The 25,371-nt window shown below is 34.2% G+C and overlaps 4 protein-coding genes and 1 long non-coding RNA gene across 22 annotated transcripts; 3 read left to right on the top strand and 2 right to left on the bottom strand.

Annotated features, from left to right (window-relative positions):
* Window positions 1–1,208: 1,208 nt before the first annotated feature.
* LOC105949221 (uncharacterized) lies at window positions 1,209–6,592 on the top strand. 4 transcript variants are annotated; one of them, XR_016032099.1, is made up of 12 exons: window positions 1,209–1,425; window positions 1,895–2,007; window positions 2,673–2,759; window positions 3,337–3,383; window positions 3,787–3,844; window positions 4,058–4,171; window positions 4,248–4,367; window positions 4,666–4,762; window positions 5,202–5,272; window positions 5,723–5,859; window positions 6,099–6,197; window positions 6,317–6,592. XR_016032099.1 is itself a non-coding variant. In XM_088820559.1 (12 exons), the coding sequence occupies exons 2-12, from the start codon at window positions 1,926–1,928 to the stop codon at window positions 6,355–6,357; spliced, it is 996 nt and encodes a 331-aa protein (XP_088676685.1). In that variant the 5' UTR covers window positions 1,209–1,425; window positions 1,895–1,925; the 3' UTR covers window positions 6,358–6,592. The 4 variants fall into 4 exon arrangements, 3 of the variants coding, with proteins under 3 accessions (XP_088676685.1, XP_088676683.1, XP_088676684.1); XM_088820559.1 differs by having other exon boundaries at window positions 5,732–5,859; window positions 6,047–6,197; XM_088820557.1 differs by having other exon boundaries at window positions 6,047–6,197.
* A 1,812-nt stretch (window positions 6,593–8,404) lies between these two features.
* TLP11 (tubby like protein 11) lies at window positions 8,405–11,410 on the top strand. Of its 2 annotated transcripts, none has more exons than XM_013003252.2 (5): window positions 8,405–9,075; window positions 9,640–9,727; window positions 9,820–9,949; window positions 10,284–10,463; window positions 10,828–11,410. In XM_013003252.2, exons 1-5 carry the CDS (start codon window positions 8,740–8,742, stop codon window positions 11,267–11,269), a joined length of 1,176 nt encoding a protein of 391 aa, XP_012858706.2. In that variant the 5' UTR covers window positions 8,405–8,739; the 3' UTR covers window positions 11,270–11,410. The 2 variants fall into 2 exon arrangements, with proteins under 2 accessions (XP_012858706.2, XP_088676682.1); XM_088820556.1 differs by having other exon boundaries at window positions 8,413–9,075; window positions 9,640–9,711.
* Window positions 11,411–13,106: 1,696 nt separating this feature from the next.
* LOC105949569 (uncharacterized) lies at window positions 13,107–16,329 on the top strand. Of its 2 annotated transcripts, none has more exons than XR_016032101.1 (7): window positions 13,107–13,591; window positions 13,965–14,036; window positions 14,331–14,410; window positions 14,503–14,628; window positions 14,910–15,052; window positions 15,468–15,551; window positions 15,640–16,329. It is a non-coding gene; the product is annotated as an uncharacterized LOC105949569 (long non-coding RNA). The 2 variants fall into 2 exon arrangements; XR_016032102.1 differs by having other exon boundaries at window positions 14,842–15,052.
* Window positions 16,330–17,587: 1,258 nt separating this feature from the next.
* On the bottom strand, window positions 17,588–21,201 carry LOC105949585 (uncharacterized). Of its 13 annotated transcripts, none has more exons than XR_016032093.1 (7): window positions 20,726–21,201; window positions 20,272–20,343; window positions 19,857–19,960; window positions 19,437–19,496; window positions 19,004–19,181; window positions 18,498–18,581; window positions 17,784–18,412 (listed from the first exon to the last, which is right to left on the bottom strand). XR_016032093.1 is itself a non-coding variant. In XM_088820554.1 (4 exons), the coding sequence occupies exons 1-4, from the start codon at window positions 20,771–20,773 to the stop codon at window positions 18,302–18,304; spliced, it is 303 nt and encodes a 100-aa protein (XP_088676680.1). In that variant the 5' UTR covers window positions 20,774–20,912; the 3' UTR covers window positions 17,784–18,301. The 13 variants fall into 13 exon arrangements, 2 of the variants coding, with proteins under 2 accessions (XP_088676680.1, XP_088676681.1); XR_016032094.1 differs by having other exon boundaries at window positions 19,000–19,113; XR_016032092.1 differs by having other exon boundaries at window positions 19,004–19,113.
* Window positions 21,202–21,981: 780 nt separating this feature from the next.
* BMY3 (beta-amylase 3) lies at window positions 21,982–25,139 on the bottom strand. Its single transcript, XM_088820553.1, has 3 exons — window positions 24,162–25,139; window positions 23,417–23,899; window positions 21,982–22,955 (listed from the first exon to the last, which is right to left on the bottom strand). Exons 1-3 carry the CDS (start codon window positions 24,423–24,425, stop codon window positions 22,098–22,100), a joined length of 1,605 nt encoding a protein of 534 aa, XP_088676679.1. The 5' UTR covers window positions 24,426–25,139; the 3' UTR covers window positions 21,982–22,097.
* Window positions 25,140–25,371: the final 232 nt, after the last annotated feature.

The following is a 25,371-nucleotide window of genomic DNA, read 5'->3' as shown; positions in this document are numbered from 1 at the left end:
TTTATTTATTTATTTTTAATTTTGATTTGGACCAATTCAATTGCTTATTGCTCTGGCCCATTAAGCAGGTCCATCTCACTGAAAAGTCCATACAAAGAGACGAAGCCTGCACGAAGAAGTCGCCTTTATTACTCTACGGAAGTTATCCGGCGTTTGCTAGTTAAGTCGGAGCGAGACAAACGCCGGATAACTTCCGTAGCAAGATGGAGGGGATGATCGACCACAAGATAGTGAGAGATTCAGCCGCCTAAGCCATGTGACAACATTTAATGCACGTCCAATCAACTGATATGTTCGGAGAATGTTTCATGCTTTTGGCATGTGCGGCCATTTCACTATTCACTTGAAGGCACATAGTATACATAATTGAAGGGTAATTTAAAATCGGGAGATATTTTACTACAATGATTAGACAAATTTAACTAAAATGAAGAAACGGTTGACGTACACACATAAAAAATGAATAACTGATGATATATTATTCGTATCTCGTCATTTGTTTATGGTATAAATTTTTAGTTGTTTATATCCAATACGAGTGTCTGGAGGGTAACCGTTGTTCCAAAATCGACACTAACTTGACGCATTTTTTGTGACGCAAGTCGTGAGTTAGCTTAACGTGCATCAACACTAGTTATCATTGTCAAAAATGCCATTTTTTACCATTGCGAAAATCTCGAATTATTTTCAATAATCCAAGAAGATTTACTTACATGGTACTAATTAATTGACAAGTTAATAATTGTGGATTAAACAATGTAAATAATTTGATAAAACCATTATTACACAATAATACAACAATTAACAACACAAATCACTAAGGCTTAACTTATAAAATCTGCAAGTTGGTCCATAGTCAAGACGTTTTGTTTTGTTTTTTTTTTTTTTTTTTTTTTTTTTTTTTGTGTGGGCCAAAACCTGCCCATTTACCTAATCCAACTAGCCCAATAAGATTTTACATATTATTTTTTATTTTTTATTTTTTATTTCAGAAAATAAATAAAATTTATTCATTTATGTGAATCCCAAATGTACTCTTGCAGCAGCTATGCATCTTTAAGCGACTTTACTTTAAAAAGCTGGAACTGTACAGAACCGCAGGAAGTGGCACTGCAGGAGCCCGCTCCTATTTGTTGTTCGCTTTCTTCTTCTCCTCTCCCACTCTCCCCCCTTCTGAATGCGCGAGAGTGGAAAAATAATATATAATATATAAATATTTCCTTTTTTTTTTTTTTTTTTTTTTTTTTTAATATTTTTTTTATCATAATCTTTGGGTTTTCTGTATACTACATTACAATATTCTTGGTCACGATTAATTCAGTACGATTTCAATTTCCGAAGCTGTTTCGGAATTTGCTTATCAACAATTCGCTGAAAAACCCCTCTTTTTGAGCAATCTCTGGATATCAGATACCCAAAGCAGAGGTAATGCCACTGTGAATTATTTGAATTTTGATTTTATTTTTGCTCGGATGATCTCATTTGACTCGTTCGATTCCTAAGTGGAACTATTTCTGCATGTTTTTTTTTTTTTTTTTTATATATATAAAATTTTTAGTAATTTTTTTCCCGGATGGTTTCGCTTTGCTTTTTGGTTGGTCTCATGATAATGCTGGTGATCTTGTGTTGGATATGTGGTACAGCATATAATGCATGTGAAATTGGGTGTATTTGAAGTACATTTTGCTTCAGAATTGACTATTTTCTTTAATTTAATTATATAAGAAACAATTGAGAATTTTTGTTTTAGCCTTGGTTGAGTTGAGAAATAAGTTGTGAAGGAATGAAAAAAACACGAATTACAAGTTGAGAAACAATTGAGAATTAGATGTACTAAAGTCTAACTTCTGACTTAACTTTATTATTTTCACATGAAAAATATTCTCGATAGCAGTTTTCCGGGGTACACAGGGTTCAATATTTTGATGGTATGCTCTATCGGAAGTGGCAAAATGACAGCCTTGGCGGGGCTTCTAGATGCTGGAAGTATCTCGCAAACTGTAACAGGTAAAAATATTAAACAATCTTAAGATTTGGCTTCAAGTGGGACCTGAATGTACTCTCCTGGCGTGTAATGCAGTCCTTAGATGCTTACTCTTTCATATTGGTCAGTTAACCTGTTTGCACTTCGTAGTTCGTAAAATGGCTTTTTTGTGAATTTGTGATTTTTTCAAACACTTTGGTGGTCATCTTCTACAGAAATGACGTGAAAGTAGCTCCGATTGGAAATGTGATTTAATCAAAATTCAGCCCATCAGCACTGTGTGTGTGTGTTTTCTTTTTATGAATGCCTCGCTTGTTGCACAGTACAGACACATGCATTCTGTGTCACATGAATTTCTATGTATTTACAAACATGAAGGAGTAACATCTTTGTCAACTTAAATGCAGACACTCGATTTATTCTGGTTACCTTTGATAACTGTGAAGGAAGGTTGATAACTTAGAAGTTACTATAACTTAAATTCTTGCGTAGCTTGTGTGGAGTCATAAGAAAATAGTTACATTACTTCTTCTATTTATAATCTTTTTTCATTTTATTTTTTACGTGATTTTCTTCTATCATTTGGCTTGGAGAGACCAAGTCTGAACTGTGTAATTACCTATCTGTCATTTAATGCGCATTGTTTTGACATCTCGTATTCGTGTTACTTCCCTCTCTCACCACCCAGAGGATGTAGGCCACCAGAAAGTAGCTGCACAATACCTAAGGAGAGAATTACAAGAGGCCGATGAAGCAAATTTGCTTGATGAAGAAGGTATGTGCTCATACTTAGGTTCTGATATAGATTGACACCTGAATGTTATGTTCTAATGTGGAGAAGTTACAATTTGAGGTGGAGAAAGTGCTGATTTTCGGTCATGAATCATGATATAGTTCCATTTTATTTAACTCGACATGCTCCATTAAATATGGGAGTATTAAACATAAAGAGGGTGAATGTTTGGGTCTAATATTTTCTCTACGTAAACTACAAATTTTACCATCTAACTAAGCCACCACCCTGCTTCACTATTTTTTGAATTCTGTTTGGAACGAACACTACGATTGCGCTCAAATTGCTTACCTATTGCAAAGAGAGTTAAAAAGAGCATCAAAATGGTGGCTAAGTTTCATTACTGTTATTTGATGTGAATTTTGTTGCAGGATTTTTAGATGTTAAGGATTTCATTATGTCCTAGTGACTAAAGTCCCAGTTATGTTAGGCTGTTAAAGGGCATTTCCTCTATTTCAAATTGCACGATAACTATGTGCAATTGTATCTTGTCCGAGGAATTTCTACGTGTATTCAGCTTCCGATTTCTGCACTTCATTTGGTTGATTTTCTCTTGTAGATATGCATATTTTTGGTTTGTGGCCGATGACAGATCCTTTATTTTTGGTAAGTCTCGGAAACTTTTCATCTAAGCTTTTTTATCATAAAATTTTGTGTTTCCATAGTGCTGTAAATTAGAGAATTCCATAACAAATAATAAAACACACGTAGTGGAGATATTATGGTTGATGTTATACATCATCTGATGGATTTTGACCTATCGAACACTTCCCCTGAAGTTGGACAATATATATCCATTATGTTCAGCTTGTACACTAAAAAGTAAATTAATTTGCCTGTAAGGCCTTGGTTAAAATATAAGCAATTTGCTCTGAAGAGGGCATAAAGGGTATTGAATTGTCGGTTCATTTTAGCTTCACGAATAAGTAACCACCACTTCAGTATCTCATGAGATTTTTCTATCTAACAAGCCCGAAAAGTAATAAACATGTGTTTATTTGTTTTGGAGGTATGCTGCAATGCTTGTAGGAAGCCAATCAAGGCCAGTCAATACGCTGCACATGCAGGTATCATTTAGTCTTGAATTTCCATTGATATTCAGCATTGTTGAATTCTTCAATTTCGCTTTTTGTTGCACGACACCTTATTTAGAATATATTTTTACGACTGTAGTATTATATCAGAAAATAAAGAGCAAAGAATATTAAGGAACATAATGTTAGTGCATTTTTTTTCTTTGTTAAAAAATTACGCAGCTTATTGGTTTTTCATCTTTGCAGAGCTTTGTAAGTCTTTTAGTTCTAGTGTGGAGCTGGAACAGGAACCTGATGGGCCTGCAGTGAATAAAAAACCTCCACGGAAGGAGAGGAAGAAGTTACCGATGACTAAAACCAGTATCCTTTTCCACCTGTGGAAAAGAAATATAAATTTCTGAACTCGGCAAAATTTTATTTTCTTAACCTCTAGCAGAAAAATCCACTACACTGGGAGAGCCCAAAAAGATGGAATATGTCGATTCCAAGGATATAGCTGTATCAGAATCTTGTGTAGAAGAAAAGATTCAAATTAGGCCCTTGGCTGAAGCTAAACGTATTGTTCTCTTTTGCTGTTTACTCTTTATTTCCTTATTGTCCCTCCAACAGTGTCATCCCAAGACGCCATGCAAAAACATAAAAAAAAAAAAAGAATATCTGGATTCCGTCTTCAATTTTTTTTTTAAATGAGTCTATAAAGTCATGTCAATGCGACTGTCTTGAAGCACTAACTTCTTCCAAATGCAAATCAATGTGAATGGATGGACAATATGTTGAACCATGGTCATCTTAGTCGTAACTTTTTATGGATTCTTTACTTCGTCTTTCCGTGGTTTCATTTGTTGGTTTTGCAGGATACATGCATCTGAGTTCCACTCATAAAATGAACGGTTCAAGTGTTAAGGATTCCTTAGAAGTGGTAAGAAAATGTTCATCACAACCTCTCAAAAGGTACGTTGGCTCAGTTGGACTTTATATCCTTTTGTGCCCATTCATTTTTAGCTTGAACTTGCTTAACAACCATTACCCATGCCACATTCATGATATGTTTCACTGAAATTAATAGGTTGTGCCGAAGAACTGAGAACTTTTACCTAGCTCATTCAAAAAAAAATTCATTGTTCACTTTCCTTAATTCAATGTCTGAACTTAAGAAATACGGCTAAAATAACTGAGGTATAATAATGCTTCACAGAAAATTGCTAACTACTTTATCTGCATTAAAGTTCGATGTGATTAAAGCCAACTGGATACGGGCTTCTTAAAATATCAAACCAAGTCAACTCAGTGCCATTTACGTAGTCTTTTTTTGTTTGTACCCATAGTAATACATGGTTTAGGCAAACATCTTGATCAAATTGTTTCGGATTTGTTCATTTTTATGTTGTAGGATTGCGGCTGAAAGTCCGTCAAATTCAGTTACGAAGAATTTGTGTAAGACAACTGCTAAGATTCTCCCACGTAAGTTCACTCCGTCTCATTTGTGTTTTTAATGTGAATTACATGTCTGTGATTTTGGAATGAGGTCGAAAGTCCGTTAAAAGACATGTGTATACATCTCATCCTTCGTGAAAAAGAGGTATCCCATAGTAGCCAATAGCAGACACTTACATTTTAAAGAAATACTGATCGAACCACCGGTTTCTGATCTAGCATATATAAATCTCATTCTCATTGATATATCCTGTGGGGACTCTGGTAATTAAATTTTATTCAGAATTGTAGTTATGTAATTTTGATCATTTAAAACCCCCATTACTAAAAAAGAGAGTTATTGAATAGGATCTTGAGCTTGTTCAAATTGTTTGTTTGTATTCTGAAATGGGTTCTCATGCTATGTTTGCAATTAAAACCGATTCTTTATGGTTTAAGGTAATATACCGACGGTAGCTAAATGTTGAATAATATCAGATGATCCAGCTCCGATTGCAACCAAAATATATTATTCCCAAAGAAATTACAATCTGCGAAGAGCCATTCGTCGCATGTTCTTTGAGGAACCAAGAAAGGAGTCGAGCAGCGAGGTTTCATATTCAGAAACAGTACAAGTAAATCCAGTTCCCACACAAACTTTAATTTCTCGTTATATCTCTCTTCACTTCACTTCACTTTTTAAGAGTTAAGCGTGGGAAGCAAGTATTTGCTTTGAAAAGCTGAATTCGATTTCACGTGGCTGCATATATATAACTAGAAAAATGAAATTAGTGACGTAAACTTAATTCTTTGTTGGCACAGAGAGATGACCATTTTTTGCATCTGGCTCAAACACCTGATCGAATTCTTGCAGCAAAATCAGGAGGAACCGCCCGATCAATGACCAAAGCTTCTCAACTTCCTGTGAATAATAATATTCTAGGACCTCATTACATTTCAATGTCTTATTCTGGTGAGTTTATTTTTGCAATTGTTTCGGTGATTTTGTGCTTTCTTCCAAAACTGTTAACTGTGAACCCTCGGTTTCGGTTAAATAGTTTTCACACTAAAATCACTTCTAATTCAATATAGGTACTCTTCAGAAGGGGAGTGGAAGTGTTCCGGTTGTATAGGACGACTACACAAGGAATCTTTTTGCTCGGTAAATTGCTACCCTTTTTGCTCTAATTCGATGAGTTAGTCTAAACTCGGAGATAAAGAAATTCCTATATTGCTATATATAAATATATATCTAACGTTTCAACGCCCGCTAATTTAAGATTGTGCAGTGTACAGAATAGTTACTACTTTTGTCAAAATCCTCCAATTTACCGATCATATATAAAAAACGATATCAAGGTTACTAGATATTGAGAAAATTTAGAAACGTGGAAGAAATGAATTATTTTTCTGTTTGAATTTCTTCGCCCAAGGCTATATGCATGAGGCATATTAGTGCATCGGTAAGTTACGGTTACTCCCATGAGGTAAGACTAAATAACTTAAAGACCCCTTTGGTAGAGTTATGAGTAACGAAATCTTGAAGATTCCATGGAATATTCGTTATGAATTTCCAAATCTACCCCCGACATGTATAGTAGTAATCTTGTATTCAGGTTTCACAGCCTTTCACCATTCTCCTAATTCTGCAAAACACACTACCAACATATAGAAGGAACCCTTTTTCTTAAGGTATGTACAAAAATGTCATTTGTTTTTGTTTTTGTTTTTGGTGTAGATAAATAATTAATTAATTGACAATAAGATACTTTTGGAATATTCTGTGGGCTTGGACTATGATGTTATATGTGTGGCCTTGTACCATGTGATTTATGACAGCTACCTAACGTTGGATTAGAAGAACACAAAAACTAAAAAGATAAGGAAGAATCATTACTTGTATCCAAGATGAATTTTATAATTGATTTTTTTTAGCCAATTTTTATGATTGAATTTGAAGGAAAAGTTTTAAATAATTTTAAATAAGATGAATAGAAATTTCGTTGTAGGCACACGTGCATTTCCAATCTCGAGCTATCACGGATACCGAATAGAAACCCTCCTCATTAGGTAGCTATCTCCAACGCTCGTTGGCCCGTTGGAATCGAATGCATTCGGACTACAATTGTCATCTTGTTCAGCCCCACAACTCATGAAGAGAGAAAAAAGGAAATCACAACTAAAAAAATTTAATTTTTTTTTTTAATTATTAAAAATAAAATAATGCGTGGGTAAAAAATACAATGGGCTAAGAAGGTTATTTTGTGGGCCTAATATCGCAGAGGTAATGCGGTGGTGGGCCTACTACACATTCTAAAATCTCAATCAATTGGCTTTTCCGCCAGCTAAGCAATAAATTAATCACTATCAATGTTACCTACATTAAATCCAAAAATCATATATTAATTAATTAAAAAAATTAAATAAAAATATGCACGTATTCTATCTTGTGGTTGTGGATGAAAACTAGGTCTCTTTTGGTTGGTTAAAGAAATCATTTGAAATTAAATAATTGATTTTATTTCATGTTGGTTAAACTTGATCACTTTAACTTAAATAATTGGGATTATTCATCATTAGGTGGTAGTTAAGTTAAAATTAGTTTCAACACTTTTAATATATGAAACTTTGTTTAAAAGACCATCAAAGTTCAAACTCCCAACTTGCGTTATTTTTAATGCAAAGATTACGCGTTTTTCTTATTGATGAAACAACAAAAAAAATAAGCTCAAATTATGACCACCTCGTGAACTATGTGGTGTTTGCAAAAAAATATTTAAAAACAAAAGTTAGTGATTCTGAGTTAAGTTGGAATTAAGTGATAATTTCTAAAAGTTGGATTGCAAATTCGGTGGAAAATCAACTAAAATAGATTAAGCAGGTATTGGTGTGCTTTTAAAATTATAGCTTAAAACAGCTTATTTCAAAGAAGCAAAAGCAAAAGTTTATTTTGCAAACAACTAAAAACAGATTATATGCATTCATAATCTATTTTTAAAAACTTTTACAAACACCACCTAAATTATGAAAAAAACTCCTTATATTTGGATAATTACAACCATCTCCCTCAATTATATATTATTCTTAATACATGCATATATCTAAGAAGCCACCTTAATATTTGTTTTTTTTTAATGGACACCTAAATATTTTAGAACATAAAAATAGGAAGAAACATTCAATTACGTGGTGGACATGCTAAATAATATTATTTTAAAAACATTTAAAAAAAATGAAAAGATTCCATTGGTGTTGCACACGTCATCATTCTCATTGTTATCCACTATCCCCATTATTATACGGGCATTTTCAACTACTAAATTAATTTTAAAAAAATCTTTTTTTTTTTTTCCTTCTACTGTGAAAACCCCATTTTCTGCGAATTCTCTGATTTTGAAATGCTTCCGTGTTGGGTTTTGCTTGCTTCTCTGTATAATTGAAGTGAATTTTGTTTGTACGCTGAAATTTGGGGGAAATTTTTTAGGGGCGGAATTGCAATTTTGGGGGGCGGCGCAATGATTAAGCTCGGATTGAAATCACGGTCGCGAAGAGTTGTTCAGGAGAGCTTTATGGATGTGGAGAAATCGAAAATCTGTTTGGGGAAAAGTAAAAATAAAAATAGAAGAGAAGAAATTGGTGAAAATTGGAGTGATAGTTGCTGGGAGAGTTTGCCTATGGAATTACTGAGGGAAATATTAGTGAAAGTTGAGGAATCGGAATCGAATTGGCCGGCGAGAAAACACGTAGTGGCGTGTGCTGGTGTGTGTAAAAGCTGGAGGGAGGTGATGAAGGAGGTGGTTGAAAGGCCTGAGGTTTCTGGGAAGATTACATTTCCTGCATCTGTTAAGCAGGTTTAGTTTTTTCGAATATTGTTCCGTTTTTATCCGGTTTTTATGTGAATGAGTAATTTGCTTCGTTTCGTTTATTTCGATGAGTATGGACTTTGTGTTTTGGTGATAAGTTATGTGGTGGTTAACTGTTTATTGGATTTTGGATATGATTGATACATGATGATTAATCGGTGCAGCTTTGCTTTTTTACTCGTTGTTCGTGTCTGTGTGTGTGTGTGTATGCGTGGTACGTTCTTGATTTCGAGGCTTGTGTTGGTTTATCGCGGTTTTGGTAGGATTTTGATATGATTTGCTTTTCGGAGGATTTGAGGTTTTGTTTATTTCCGAATAATTGTTATGTAATTTGTAGTAAATGATAATCGGTTGCATCTTTGATACCGGTGTTTGATTCGTCGGTTTTGATGAACTATGTATTTACCTCTATGGTAATATACTTCTGAATTGCTGTCGTGCTTTGTAGTAAATATACATTTTTTTTTGTTTGTGCTGTTGCAGTTAAGATTTTCGATGTGTTAATTTACTAAAATTGTTTTTTTTTTCTTTTCCGTTTTTCCGTTTGTGCAGCCTGGCCCGAGAGAATCTCTTATGCAGTGTTTCATAAAAAGGAACCGCACGACGCACACATATTACCTTTATGTGAGTTTAAGTCAAGGTGCATACTGTTTTCTTAACTGCATCACAAGCCATTCTTATTTTCATAAATATACGAACTATCTATTTTATTTTTCTTTATTTTATTTGCAGCGCTTGCAGATGATGGGAAGTTTCTTCTGGCTGCTCGTAAATGTTGGCGGACCACATGTACGGACTACATGATCTCTATACGTGCTGATGACATGTCAAAGGGAACCGACACTTATGTCGGAAAATTGAGGTGAATATTAAGGGTTTTTTGCATTTAACACCCGTGTGTTTACCTCGAATTGTTACAAAACTCCTTGTGTTATAAATATTAGCAGAACCCCCCCGTAGTTTTTATCACGCTACCCAGTAAAAACACACCATTTAGGGAGCCGTGTGCTAAACAAAGTGCACCATAAAAGCAGTTTTGCTTATATTTATAACACGGGGAGTTTTAGCAATTGATATAATACAGTGTACTAAATGCAATAATTTCTAAATATTAATTTCAAGTGTCTCGAAATTAGATAAATTGTTTTAGCAAGAGGCTTAAAACTTTTTTTTTTTTTTTTTCTAATTTCATGTAGATCTAATTTTGTCGGAACAAAGTTCGTTGTGTACGATGGTGTTCCTCCTCATTCTGCAGCCAAAATGGCTAAAAGTTGGTCCACTCGTATGGTTGGCTCTAAACAAATTTCACCGAAGCTTCTTACAGGCAACTATGCGGTGGCCCACATCTCGTACGAGTTGAATGTGCTTGGAGCTAGGTAAGTAAATATTCAAGATTTATGCAATCACTTTCCTTGTTGATTGTCTGAACTCTGAAATGTGAAAGAAAGAGATTATGGAATTTTGTAGAGTTCATTGCATTTTGTACCCTCGTATTATTTCAAATTGTCAAAAAAAATCCCCGTGTTATTAGTATTTATAAAAAAAACCCTATAATGCATTTTTTTAGCAAATAACCCCCTAAATGGTGAGGTTTTAGGGGGTATATAGTTTGCTAAAAAATTGCATTATTGGGTTATTTTGCTAATATTAATAACACGAGGACAATTTTAACAAATAGAGTAAATTAAAAAATCGAAATTTCAATCTTTATAATGCATGAAATGATTTTCTTACATGCAGAGGTCCAAGAAGAATGCACTGCATTATGAACGCAATCCCCTCCTCCGCCATTAAACCTGGCGGCACCGCTCCAACAAGCCTCGATTATTCTCCCACAAACCCGTTTTTCCGTACAAAATCCGATAAATCATTAGCGATACATTTAAATAGCCAACAAGAAGATTCACTTATTCTGAGAAATAAATCTCCGAGGTGGCACGAACAGCTCCAATGCTGGTGCTTGAATTTCCATGGGAGAGTTACGGCTGCTTCTGTCAAGAATTTCCAGTTAGTTGCTTCTTCGGAGAACGGTGCACCTGGACCAGAGCACGATAAAGTTATTCTTCAGTTTGGCAAAGTCGGGAAAGATGTTTTTACGATGGATTATCGGTTTCCTCTTTCGGCTTTTCAGGCTTTTGCTATTTGTCTTAGCAGTTTCGACACGAAAATCGCATGCGAGTGATGTGCTTTTTTTTTTTTTCCTTTTTTTCTTCGGGTTGATGTTTATATTAGTTGTTTAATTTATCTGTAATACTATTGCAGTTGTCATTATGTGTGGCAGTGCGACAGAATAATAATAATGTTTAAATTATTGTTTTCTGTATGTTGATATTTTCATGGTAGTGATTGGAGTTTGTAGAGTGGAAATAGTGGAAATGATTTCAGCTGATCTATTTCTTGACTTCCTATCATTACACATCTATTGCATTATATATTTGCGGGTTAAAAAATAATAAAAAAAAACTTTCAAATTTTAACGATTTTCAGCAAAAAGTGTGTACTATAGTATACATTTTTTTGTGATTTCTTCGACTATTCAAAAATTAGTTAATTAATTTTTCGATGATATATTTAATGACTACTTATCAATAAAATATTATATTCCATATGTTGTGGTTTTAAAAAACATTTAAAAAAGTTTCATACTGCAACATTTTTTTTCTCCAAAAAGCGTGTGCGGTTGTAATATACGATTTTTGGTGATTTCGATTGACTATTCAAAACAGTAATATGAACTTTAGATCATCTATTTCCTTACTTCCTATCATTAAACATGTACTAAATTATATTATTGAGTGTTGAAAAAATAAAAAAAATAGACTTTCAAATTTCAACGATTTTCTGCAAAATGTGTGTACTATAGTATACGATTTTTTGTGACTTCTTCGACTATGCAAAAATTAGTTATTTAATTTTTCGATGATATATTTATTGACTAATTATCAATAAACATCTACTATATATATTTGAGTGTTAAAAGTAGGGCTGGGCAAAAATTACCAAATACCGATTACCACGGTATACCTACCAACAATTACCGAAAAAATACCGAACTATCGGTTACCACTACATTTGGTACGGTATCGGTACCGTACCATTATCTTACGGTACGGTAGCGGTATTGTATCTTCAATACCATGGTAATTCCGTACCGTACCGCAACTTTGTATTTTAAAAATTAGTTAATATATTTTACCCTTTATATTGTAAATATAAAAAATATAATCAACAAATATTATAAAAAAAAACAAGAATAAAGATATGATACATCACATATATATTATATATACATAATTCTATTTTTTTTTATTATTTTCATATATTTATGCAAACTTAATATTTAATTTAGTTCTCGTTAAAGTTGTTTATTTCACGTACTTCTTTAGTTTCAAAGTCCAACTAATCTCTTATTGGTGGAATATTTTTTGCCATAATATTCTTCTCCCTTTCTTTCCCCCCCTAAGTTCCCACCCTTTTGTTTCATTTGCATTATTACAACATAAGTTTTTTTTATCTTACTTAAACCATGAAAATGTTTTGCTCATTAGTTTCTACAATTTTTCTATAGATATCTTAGTGATCATTAGTTAAAGCAACATACGCTATTACGGTCGTATAATGTATATTCATGTAAATTGCTTGATTACCATATTCATTTGCTTAATTTGTTGTATTTATGCATTTAATTAGTATTCATCTTAATTATTGTATTCGAGTTCATCAACAAAATGATGTACGGTAGATTACCACGTACCGATCATACCGTACCGAAACTAACGGTATACCGAATAACGGTATACCGCAATTGTTGGTACGGTAACGGTATAGAATTTTTCAATACCGGAAGATACGGTAGGTACACGGTATTGAACAAAATGTTCGGTAACCGTACCGAAACCACCCCTAGTTAAAAGTGTACGTTCTTAATATATGTCTTTATTAAGACATATATGTCATAATATATGTCTTTATTTTAATAGAAGTCATAAATTTAAGGACTAAGATGAAACATTTGAAAACTTAAGTGCAGTCAGAACTAATATAAAATTATCGGCGTCACAATCCCTATTCCATTTCCACCGCGACGAAGAATACAGTTACACCCCGATTCCCTAACCCTAACCCCACTCTTCTCCTTTCGGTACCACCTCTCTCCAATCATAACCGTCGCCGGCGCCGGCGACGGCACCGGCGGAGACGGCGACACCATGAAAATGCACGACATCTCTTCATCCGCCGAGATCGGCTCCCTCTACCATACTTCCTCAATCAACTCCCTCGCCTTGTACTCTCCTCCTTCCCCCGCAACCTGATCGCCGCCGACGCCTAGGGTTCGCTCTCCATCTACGACGCCGTTCCCGTTCGTGCTTCTCAACTCCGTCAAAATTCACAAAAAGTCCGTCAATTCGATTCCACTAACCCCGTTCCGGCCGCTATATCGGCGTTCCGGTGAACCATGGGTGTGGAAGGTCACAATCTTCTCGCAGCGGGCTGCAAGTAGAAGGTATTATCCTTTCTCATGCAGTCATGCTTATTGATTATAATAATATTTACAACAAAAATTAATTTCCTATTCTTGCTTGTTAACCCTAGATTTGATTTTACGCTCTGGTGTTGTATTTGTAGATTCAATCCTGAAATGTGGGCATGAAAATTGACGTATGATATAGGATTATGTTAACATAAACTTGCCAGTTGGTTCATATGTTTGTATCGAATTTATGTTGCGTAAATATATACCCGATTTCTTCTCGTAGGATGTGTAATCGAGTACCTAGGTTATCTATTCAGGGAATGCAGTTATATTGTTTTCCTTTCGGAGTCTCTTAGTTTGTACGTTGAATAACCTTTTGCTTTTACTACTTGGGTATCTGTAGATACATTTATGTGATTGGAAAATGGAGCAGTTTGCATGCTTGGATGAAAGTCACCTGGAGGATATAACTCGGGTAATTCGATGCCTTTGGTTTTTTGACTAAGTATAAGTATTTAGCAAGTAAAACACTAATATCTTCCTTATTCAACCTGAACAAACCTGAAAACGGATAAAGGAAAATAAAAATAAAAATAGAAGAGACTGGTTAGGAAGGACAAACTCAGCAGCTGTGTTGAAAGCTTTGCTAATTCCAATGTTTGGGAAGATCTATTTTCTATTCGATTGTGCCATTTATGAACTGGGCTATCTATTTGCTGTCAGATTGTGCCATTTATGATTTGCTTAAATTAATTTTTTTTTAAAACAGAGATCACTGCTTTCAGTGACCGGTATGCAGAGTTTGAAAAGTTGAACACAGAAGTCTTGGGTGTATCTGTAGATAGTGTGGTAATTCTTATCGACTCCCTTTCTTGTTTTTTCACTTATAAAATTATAAAATCATCTTTGTGATATAATATACTCTTGTCAAACTTGTGCAGTATTCCCACCTTGCATGGATCCAAACGGAATGGATATCTTGTGAACTGGGTGATTTGAACTATCCGTTAGTTTCTGATGTGACTAAATCAATCTCTGAATCGTACAATGTGCTGATTCACGATCAGGTATGTGTTGTAATATCTTTGTTTAACGATGATATAAATTATGACACATTGTAATTTGTTAGGCAGTTATTCCATGTTATGAAATCAATTTATATGATTCATGTCCTCGTATTTTCTTTACATGAATGAAATGAAAGGTGTAAGAAAGACAAAGAATGGTTGGCATGATTTGACCTATTAAACATCTTGTATTACTTTAGTACATTCTTGTAGGGCTTAAAATGGAATTGCATGTCAAATATTGGGGTTGTTAATTAAACTATTTGACTTACGAGGGGCAGTAAACGCTGGTTCATTTTGTTCGCGGCCGGTCATCAAAGCAAGCTTGTTTCTGTTTCCGTTGATAGATTAATGTAAAGACATAAATGATGATGATGATGATGATGATGATGATGATGATGATGATGATGATCATTTAATTTCGGTAAGTGGGATCAGTTTTTTACGATTTTATTTTATTTTATTTTTATTCGATAATCCATATACGGGTTTCTGAAGAGGTGTGTGTCGTTGCACAATTTTATAGTAGTTTTTGCTCATATAACTGCCATTTTACGTTTCCTTTTAACTATGTTAATAGTTGGTGGTAGTTTCATTCATTAATTAACAATAGATGAAATGGACACTCAAGCCAAGGGAATTTTACTATTAGTGAATCTGCATTTCATATTTTACATTTGTTCTAATTGGAGTAGTTATAGTTTTAGTTTCCTTTTATTGCAAACAGTATACAAGTTTCCTCCTAGGTAGCTCAAACTCAATTGTTAGATTTCTTTGTTTAATTTTTCTTTTGACTATATCTCATTTGTTTGTATATTACTCAAACGCAACATGACTAGGTTTTCAACGACGATTGGAAAAGTCGGATTCTAGGGTGCAATAAATCACAAGTTGTGGTGCATAATACATATCGAAACCCTGAGGTATGTCTCATCTGAATTTTGCCTATTTGCATCATATGTGAATTTGAATCATCATATCCGTTTGCCTAATTAGTCTGTATATTGTCAGTTTCCTACAGTTGTGGTATCTTTGCTCTTCTCAATCAAACTATGGTGCACTACATCATTAACCAAACTAATGAAAAAGGTATGCTATCTAATTGGTGTTCCATTATCTTGAGAATGTACTAGATCCTCTTGACAAAATGTGTGGGAACCTTGGTTATTTTTATATATAAATTTTAATTAAATGGGGCCGTCGACTCCCCAAATCTTATTTAGTTGCGCTTTTAAGCCAAGGATTCCATCATTTTGTTCGAGTTGTAACGAGCCTCTAGTACATTATCTTTTTAATGGCACCCCATCCTCTACTTATTATGTGCTTCCTTTTTTTTTTTTTGTCAAATATGCCAATTTTAAACTAAGTTAAAAAAAAAAAAAATCAAAGTTTAACATGTTTGGTTAATTTAAATTCTTGTATGCTTATGTGATTTATGTGGTGTTTGATCATGAGCCTATAATCCTTATGTTGTTGGTATATATTTTTTTTTTCTTTTTTTTTCTTTTTTTCCGATTTATTGGTAATGTAAACTTTCCCATATGTGAAGATGGGAATTTTGTAATAGGTAGGCTATGCAAAATATGTAAAATATACCACTAGATCCAACCTTCGGCTCAAGGCTGGATCACATAAGGTAGGGCTCGTGATCATTCACATTTTTTTTGGTTTTCTTTGTATTTAATGTTTCCATGCCGTAAATTCAATTAGAATAAATTTTAAAAATTTGTTGCTGAAGAAATAGGCCCGCACGAACCAAGTATGAAACTAAAACTACTATTACTCTATCACTATTATATTATATATATTATGATTCTTATTATGTATAAATTATGAAAAAACTAATTAATTTTCTAAAATTGTTAATAGAAGGAAAATATATTAATTTACTTTTATCAAAGAAATTACTTTTTAAAACATGAAACTGCAAATACAAGTTAAATTAATATTTTCCTATATAGCCAATTGTTACATTAGTCAGTAATTTGTTGGTGTCAAATATGATTTGTTTGAAGTCAGTAATTTTCGAAGTTTAACTTTGATAGAATAATAGCGAACAATTATTTGCAGCATATGTTCATTCCACAACTTATAACTTTAAGGCCCGGTCCATTAAGGAAAACTAAAAACTAATTGCCAAAACCAACAATAAAAATCTGAGGACCTGCAACTGATACGGCCAGAACATGAAACGACCTGCGGCCCAACACATTAGAAAACAATTTTAGGCCAACACATTTATATAACATCAGACCCAATTCACAAAAAATATGGACCCACAACAGCGGCCCTGCAGTACTGAAACACAATAAAAAACAAAAAATAGTGGCCCATTGCCGAATTCTCCGGAAAATTTGAGGTCCATTATTTTAAAGTCGGGGCCCAAAGGACCAACAATAAATCGGGGCCCAGTTGATGGATAAAAGCTTAGACTTATTCAATAAATCCTGTCCGATTATTTACTTTTCCTTATTTGTCCTTCATTTTTTAATTGGATTATTACTATTGTTCAAATGTTTTGCAAACGGTTAGCGGGATATTTATATTTTTTTGCAAAATTGTTTTGCAAATTGGTTAGCGTCTACTACATTATACTATTTTTTGTAATTTTGATTATTAAAACAATAGTCAATTGATTTCAGCTGATCTGTATCTGAATTCATATCATAAAACAGTGTTCAAATATGCTACAATAAAACACTTTCGAATTTTAACAACTTCCAGCTACTCAAAAGATAGTTAATTTTCTATTAAATTATATATTTTGAATACACATTTTATACTGTGAATGGTAACTTTTGCTTCATTCTTCTCTACAGACCTTGTTCAGCTGAAACAATAGAGTTTTCATAATTACGATCACATTGTTTGTAATAGACTTAAACATGTTATAATGCTTTTTGACGCTTAAGGTATTATTACGATGAAATGAGTTTTTTTTGTATGAAGGTGCAGAAGTGTACAAAGACTTTTTATAGTTGAAAATGATTACTAGTTTGTTTTACGGGTTTGAATTGTTGTGCAGGCCAACATAAACAACATTTTAAACAATTTGTACGGTTCACAATTTTTTAAAATTTATTTTAATTGAGTTTACGGCTTTGAATTTTTACTTAAGTATGGAAAAATTAAATACAAAGAAAACCAAAGAAATTGTGAGTGATCATGAGCCCTACCTTATGTGATACAACCTTGAGCCAAAGGTTGGATCTAGTGGTATATTTTACATAGCCTACCTATTACAAAATTCCCATCTTCACATATGGGAAAGTTTACATTACCAATAAATCGAAAAAAAAAAAGAAAAAAAAAAGATAGACCAACAACATAAGGATTATAGGCTCATGATCAAACACCACATAAATCACACAAGCATACAAGTATTTAAATTAACCAATCATGTTAAACTTTGATTTTTTTTTTTTTTAAACTTAGTTTAAAATTGGCATATTTGACAAAAAAAAAAAAAGGAAGCACATACTAAGTAGAAGATGGGGTGCCATTAAAAAGATAATGTACTAGAGGCTCGTTACAACTCGAACAAAATGATGGAATCCTTGGCTTAAAAGCGCAGGTAATAAAATTTGGGGAATCGACGGCCCCATTTAATTAAATTTATAAATAAAAATAACCAAGGTTCCCACACATTTTGTCAAGAGGATCTAGTACATTCTCAAAATAATGGAACACCACTTAGAAAGCATACCTTTCTCATTAGTTTGGTTAATGATGTAGTGCACCAGCCTTTGATTGATAAGAGCAAAGATACGACAACTGTAGGAAACTGACAATATACGGAGTAAATAGGCAAATGGATATGATTCAAATTCACATACGATGCAAATAGGCAAAATTCAGACGAGACATACCTCAGGGTTTCGATATGTGTTATGCACCACAACTTGTGATTTATTGCACCCTAGAATCCGACTTTTCCAATCGACGTTGAAAACCTAATCATGTTGCGTGTGAGTAATATACAAACAAATGAGATAGTCAAAAGAAAAAAATAAACTAAGAAATCTAACAATGAGTTTGAGCTACCTAGGTGGAAACCCGTATACTATTTGCAATAAAAAAGCAAACTAAAACTATAACTACTACTATTAGTACAAATGTAAAATATGAATGCAGATTCACTAGTAGTAAAATATGAGAGTGTCCATTTCATCTATAGTTAATTAATGAATGAACCTACCACCAACTATGAACATTGTTAAGAGGAAACATAAAATTGCAGTTATATGAGCAAAAACTAATATAAAATTGTGCAACGACACACACCTCTTCAGAAACCCGTATATGGATAATGGAATCAAAAAAAAAGAAAAAAAAAAAAAAAAAAAAAAAACCGTAGAAAATAGATCCCACCTACCGAAATTAAATGATCATCATCATCATTTATGTCTCCACATTAATCCATCAACGGAAGCAGAAACAAGCTTGCTTTGATGACCGGCCGCGAACTAAATGAACCTACGTTTACTGCCCCTCGTAAGTCAAATATTTCAATTAACAACCCCAATATTTGACATGCAATTCCATTTCAAGGCCTACAAGAATGTACTAAAATATTACGAGATGTCTAATATGTGAAATCATGCTAACCTTTCTTTGTCTTTCTTGCACCTTTCATTTCATTCATGTAAAAGAAAATACGAGAACAACAAATCATACAAATTGAATTCATAACATGCTGATTTTCCCAAGCATTGGAATTAGCAAAGCTATCAATACAGGGGTCAGCATTCAAATTAAACTGACTAAGGCTGCCTAACCAGTCAAAAAAATGAAAGGCATCCAATTACCTGAGTTATATCCTCCAAGCATGCAAACTGCTCCGCTCTCCTCAAATCACAGAAATGTATCTACAGATATCCAAGTAGTAAAAGCAAAATATTATTCAACATACGAACTAATAACTCCGAAAGGAAAACAATATAACTGCATTCCCTGAATAGATAACCTAGGTACTCGATTACATATCCTACGAGAAGAAATCGGATATATATTTACGCAACATAAATTCGATTCAAACATATGAACCAACTGGCAAGTTTCTGTGGACATCCTATATCACTTGTCAATTTTCATGCCCATATTTCAAGATTGAATCTACGAATACAACACCAGAGCGTAAAATCACATCTAGGTTAAAAAAGTTAAAACATACTTTTATTTTGTTGTGAATATTATTATAATCAAATAAACATGAGAAAGGATAATACCTTCGACTAGCACCCCGCTGCGAGAAGAGTGTGACCTTCCCCACCAAAACATCCATGGTTCAACTTTTCAAACTCTGCATACCGGTCACTGAAAGTAGTGATCTCTGTTTAAAAAGAATAAAAAAATTAATTTAAGCAAATCATAAATCGCACAATCGAACAGCAAATAGATATCGCAGTTCATAAATGGCACAATAGAATAGCAAATAGATCTTCCCAAACATTGGAATTAGCAAAGCTTTCAATACAGGGTCAGCATTCAAATTAAACTGACTACAGCTGCTGAGTTCTCTTGTATTTTCATTTTTATTTACCTTTATCCGTTTTCAGGTTTCTTCAGGTTGAATAAGGAAGATATAGTGTTTTAGTTGCTAAATACTTCTACTTAGTCAAAAAACCAAAGGCATCGAATTACCCGAGTTATATCCTCCAGATGACTTTCCCCCAAGCATGCAAACTGCTCCGTTCTCCAATCACAGAAATGTATCTACAGATACCAAGGTAGTAAAAGCAAAAGGTTATTCAACGTACGAACTAATAGACTCCGAAAGGAAAACAATACAACTGCATTCCCCGAATAGATAACCTAGGTACTCGATTACATATCCTAGGAGAAGAAATCGGATATATATTTACGCAACATAAATTCGATGCAAACATATGAACCAACTGGCAAGTTTATGTGAACATAATCCTATATCATTTGTCAATTTTCATGCCCATATTTCAGGATTGAATCTACGAATACAACACCAGAGCGTAAAATCAAAATCTAAGGTTTACAAGCAAGAATAGGAAATTAATTTAAACACAGTTTTATTTTGTTGTGAAAATTATTATAATCAAATAAGCATGAGAAAGGATAATACCTTCGACTTGCACCCCGCTGCGAGAAGATTGTGACCAAAACTATCCATGGTTCACCGGAACGGGGTTAGTGGAATCGAATTGACGGAAATTTGGGGATTTTGACGGAGTTGAGAAGCACGAACGGGTCGGCGTCGTAGATGGAGAGCGAACCCTAGGCGTCGGCGGCGATAAGGTTGCGGGGGGAAGGAGGAGAGTACAAGGCGAGGAAGGTGATTGAGGAGGTATGGTAGAGGGAGCCGATCTCGGCGGATGAAGTGATGTCGTATATTTTCATGGTGTCGTCGTTTCCGCCGGCGACGGCGACGGCGACGGCGAGGGTTTTGATTGTAGAGAGGTGGGACGGAAAGGAGAAGAGTGGGGTTAGGGTTAAGGGAATCGGGGTGTAACTGTATTCTTCGTCGCGGTGGAAATGGAGACTATTTTACATTACTTCTGATCGCACTTTAGTTTTCAAATGTTTCATCTTAGTCCCCAAATTTTATGATTTCTATTCAAATAAAGACAAATATTAAGAACTTACAATTTAACCCCTAAATTGAAATTTTTCGCATTTTTTTCACCTTTTGCAAATTTGAAGGTTGTAAGGGGGTCGTTCTGCTATTGATATAACATTTTTTCTGTATTGTAATATTATTTTATAAATTGCTTCCATATCAAGCATTGCCCACAAGATTCTCAAGGCGTTGCAATACTGTTCCCATGTTGAGCATCGCTGCCTGCATAGGATTCATTGTACAGGAAAAATCCAAATCTTCCATGTCGAGAAACACCGTTCACAATCCGAGAACTGGGCTCTGATACCAACTGTTACAGGGGTAAACTTACAATAAAAAAAAAATCACCGTACGACCTGATTTACATATGAACTTACACCAATCTACCGCCCCGTAACCAATTGAGCTATACCAGCGTTGGCTTCTTTGCTTTTCCCGTGTATCTCTTTTGGTTGTTCAGTTTTATTTGATTTTTTATCGAATTTTAAAAACTGTGACTAATAATTGAGCCCATGCCAAACGAACTTTGAGATCGGTAACTTGAAATTTCTTTATTTAATATTTTTTTCTTTCTAATTGAACTCGAGTTGAGCTTCCTAGCTCATCAAATGAAAATTTACATTCAAACTTGATTCGTTACGCTAAAGAACCAAGCTCGAATAAACTTGTAGCGATCAATCTTGAATCGAATAGTTTGATTTGACTTGGTTTTGTTTTGAGTTGTATGTGATATAAAAGCATAAAAAACATAACACACAAGATTGTAGGAATAATTATGCCATTAGGAAATAATTAGTAGTAGTATATATATTATCACAAAGTAGGTCCCACAAAGATGAAAATAGGCCAATATTTACAATGACACCACCAATTAAAACTACGCCGTTTGCAAGTATCGATTCATACCACAGAGAGACTCTGCATTCTCACAATCTTCCTCCATTGGCAAATCATCCAAACTTTGAGTTGGTTGGCTCAACCCCCGGAAAAACTGCGCAAAAGCCGGAAAATGCTCCGGCGAAAAGAAATAAGCTCCCATTCTCTGATATACGAACAAATCCACCGCCGCATTTTCACCCAACAAATTCTTGTTCATCTGCTCAAACCCAATCGGAGAACCCGAAACCAACGTATTCTCACCCGATACTACAACCCCGTTTCTTTTGCAAGAATCCGTTATTCCCGCAATTAGGGTTTCCGCCTCATCCGATAGGTCCATTCCAGGTAGCACGACTCTGCACGAGTTTCTAGAGAACATTTCAAGAACCGGACCGTAGCCATCTCTATTTACAGTGTTGTAGACTCCTGCCGTTAGTTCCGAAGGGTGGGACCTTGATTTATGCCACGAGGGTATTATCGGTATCTTACCGGAGATTGTGATTGGGAAATCTTTGAATGCTGACGTGGCAAGGGATAGGACTCGATCTCCGTGGTGTATTAGCTCGTTCGAGTACCAAGAGAGGAAGAAGTCGCCGTACGGGGTTTCCCAAGATCCGCCGTTTTCCGTGAAGAAGCCGTTGGAGAGTGGAGATTGGTCGTTGTAGAGGGGAGCGTCGTGAGGCCCGCCTAGACCCCATAGTGGGTTCCCGTTTTTCTCGGAGTGGTTTTTGAGATTTGTTAGCATGTTTTTGTCGTAGCATTGGAATTCTCCGGCACCGGTTTGAGTGTTGCCGTTTACTTGGTGGTGAGATGGATATCGTAGCTCACCGTTTGGTCCGAGACCTATTGACAAGCCCTATTGGATAAAAGAAACAAACGGACTAAATCAGAGTTTATTCTATGATACACCAAGTGAAGTTTACAAAATGATATCTAATCATGTGTAGGGCTGGAAATCGAACGGATCATATCGGAATTAGCACTTTTGAAAAATTAGATTTTTTTAGGAAGTCAAAAACTAATTCTAATTCCGTTCAAAAAATTGGAAAGTTCGTAAATTGAAATTAAAAAACTAGCTCCAACAACGGATATTTCTTTATCGGAATCGGCCGGATTTCAGAAAATTCAAATTTTTTTATTAACCTAAAATATCAAATATATAATAATTTGGTATTATAAGTGTATTTTTCCGGGGGCAAATCGTAAGTTTCAAAAAATAGTTTTGGAAATTAAAATCAAATTGAAAATCGGAATATCATATGTACATACTACTACGCATTTTACACACTTCTACTCCACGAAAAAAAATGAACTTACGGTGATTGTGGAACCCATGAAAGGCGAGAGCGAAGATTTCAAGTTCTCGAAAAACGATGCGTACACTTCAAGCGGAGTCTTTCCATCTAAAACAGGAACATCATCCGCACCCAACGATAGGCAATCTTTGTAGCGACCCCCCGATCGATCAGTGAAGTAAATGGACGGCTCAGATTCACCGATTCTTGAAACCCATTGTGGGAGCAAAACCTTGGCTTCTTCGGATGCATGGAAACAAACGGATAAATGAAGCTTAAGACCCAATTTTCGGACAATTTCGATAATTGCAAGATAACCCGTCCAATTGTATTCCCCCATCGCCTCGTTTTCGACTATGCCCCAATAGAGTGGGAGCTCTACACCCTCCACACCTAATAACTTCAATGCCTTTAGCCCTGCTGCAATTGCTCGAGCATGGTTTATTTTATTCGATTTCGAGATCGTGTCCAACGGTAGACCAACGTATAATTTCGTGCTTTCAATCTGCAAAATAATTGACACAAAAATTATTTAATTAAATAATTAATTAATCTCTTTATTGATTTTTAATATCCACTCATCAATTTAGTACTGAAAATCAAACCAAATTACTCTATCAAAACATCATAGAACCAGAGGAAAAAGGAAATTATAATATAATAAAAGAAAATTACCTACCATTTTTTACAAACAATAAAATAGAAAATTAATAATCCAAATATCTATATAATATAATAAAAGAAAAATGAAAAAAAAAATTACTCACAGGCTCTGCAATGTTTGAAGATTCCTCAGAAACAACAGCTTGATTCTGAGCAGAGGCAGATGCTTTAAGACAGAAACCAACGGTGGATCTTGAAGGACAAACTAGGGTTTGATTCCGACCAAGATTGCTGCTGCACGCCTTTGAATTATTGTAATTCCTTGAATTAAATAACTTAATATTCGAATTCCTGCTAAAGCTACAGTACCCAAAATCAATTATCCTCCCAACATTCACCTGTGAGCTTCCAATTACTGAAATCTCCATAGTTTTTTTTGTAAAAAAAATTAATACCCAGATGAGAAAAACTGTATACGCGTAATAAAAATTGGATCTTTAGCCAAAAAAAAAAATAGCAAAAAGATTGGATTTTTTTTTTTGAATATAAAAAAGATTGAAAATTTGAAGGATAATCAAGCTAAAACGAGGTAGATTCCTCGAAAAAATAAAAACCCAGATGAGAAAAACTGTGTACGGGTAATAAAAATTGAATCTTTAGCCAAGAAAAAGCAAAAAAGATTGAATTTTTTTATTTTATTTTTAAAATTTTTAATGTAAGAAAGATTGAAAATTTGAAGGGTATTTGGATAAAACGAGGTAGATTCCTCGAAAAAAAAGGCGAAAAAAATTTATATTTGGATAAGAAAGTGGATGAAATTATGGAGAGGTGTATTCCTCTTTAACGGGATTCGATTTGAATCAAGAAAGAGAGAAGAAAGAAGAAAGATTGATTTCTTGTTGTGAAATGGTGAGAGAATATGTTGAAATAGAATGGAGAAATATGATGCAGATATATAGGAATGGTATGAATTGTTTGTATGGTAGAAGAGAAAAGTGCTGCATTGGACACGTGTCGTTCTTTGATTGAGAGGAAAAGCCAGCCGCATAATTTATTATTATTTATTTTTGTGATATAGAAAATTTTGATAATTTAGTAGAATTATCAGCCACTACATTATAAAATTTTAGAGTTTATAGTTTAAAGTTATTTGACATGTATGATGTTATATTGGTAAATAGAAGATTCAAAGTTCACATTGCTTGAGTTGTTTAATTTTCAAATGAATTTGAAAATTCAAACTCGAACCTTCTTTTGAGGTTTATTGAATTCATTTATATTGCTTAAAAGTTATTTTATTTCAAATGAATTTGAAATTTTAAACTCGAACTTTTTTTTGAGGTTTATTGAATTCATGAATTGGTTGGCTCAACA

This window comes from Erythranthe guttata, chromosome 7 (assembly GCF_056151865.1).
Source record: "Erythranthe guttata isolate IM_541 chromosome 7, IM_541, whole genome shotgun sequence".
Classification (NCBI taxonomy): domain Eukaryota; kingdom Viridiplantae; phylum Streptophyta; class Magnoliopsida; order Lamiales; family Phrymaceae; genus Erythranthe; species Erythranthe guttata.
The sequence above is the reverse complement of the archived record's forward strand: the minus strand, read 5'-3'. Positions and strand labels throughout refer to the sequence as shown.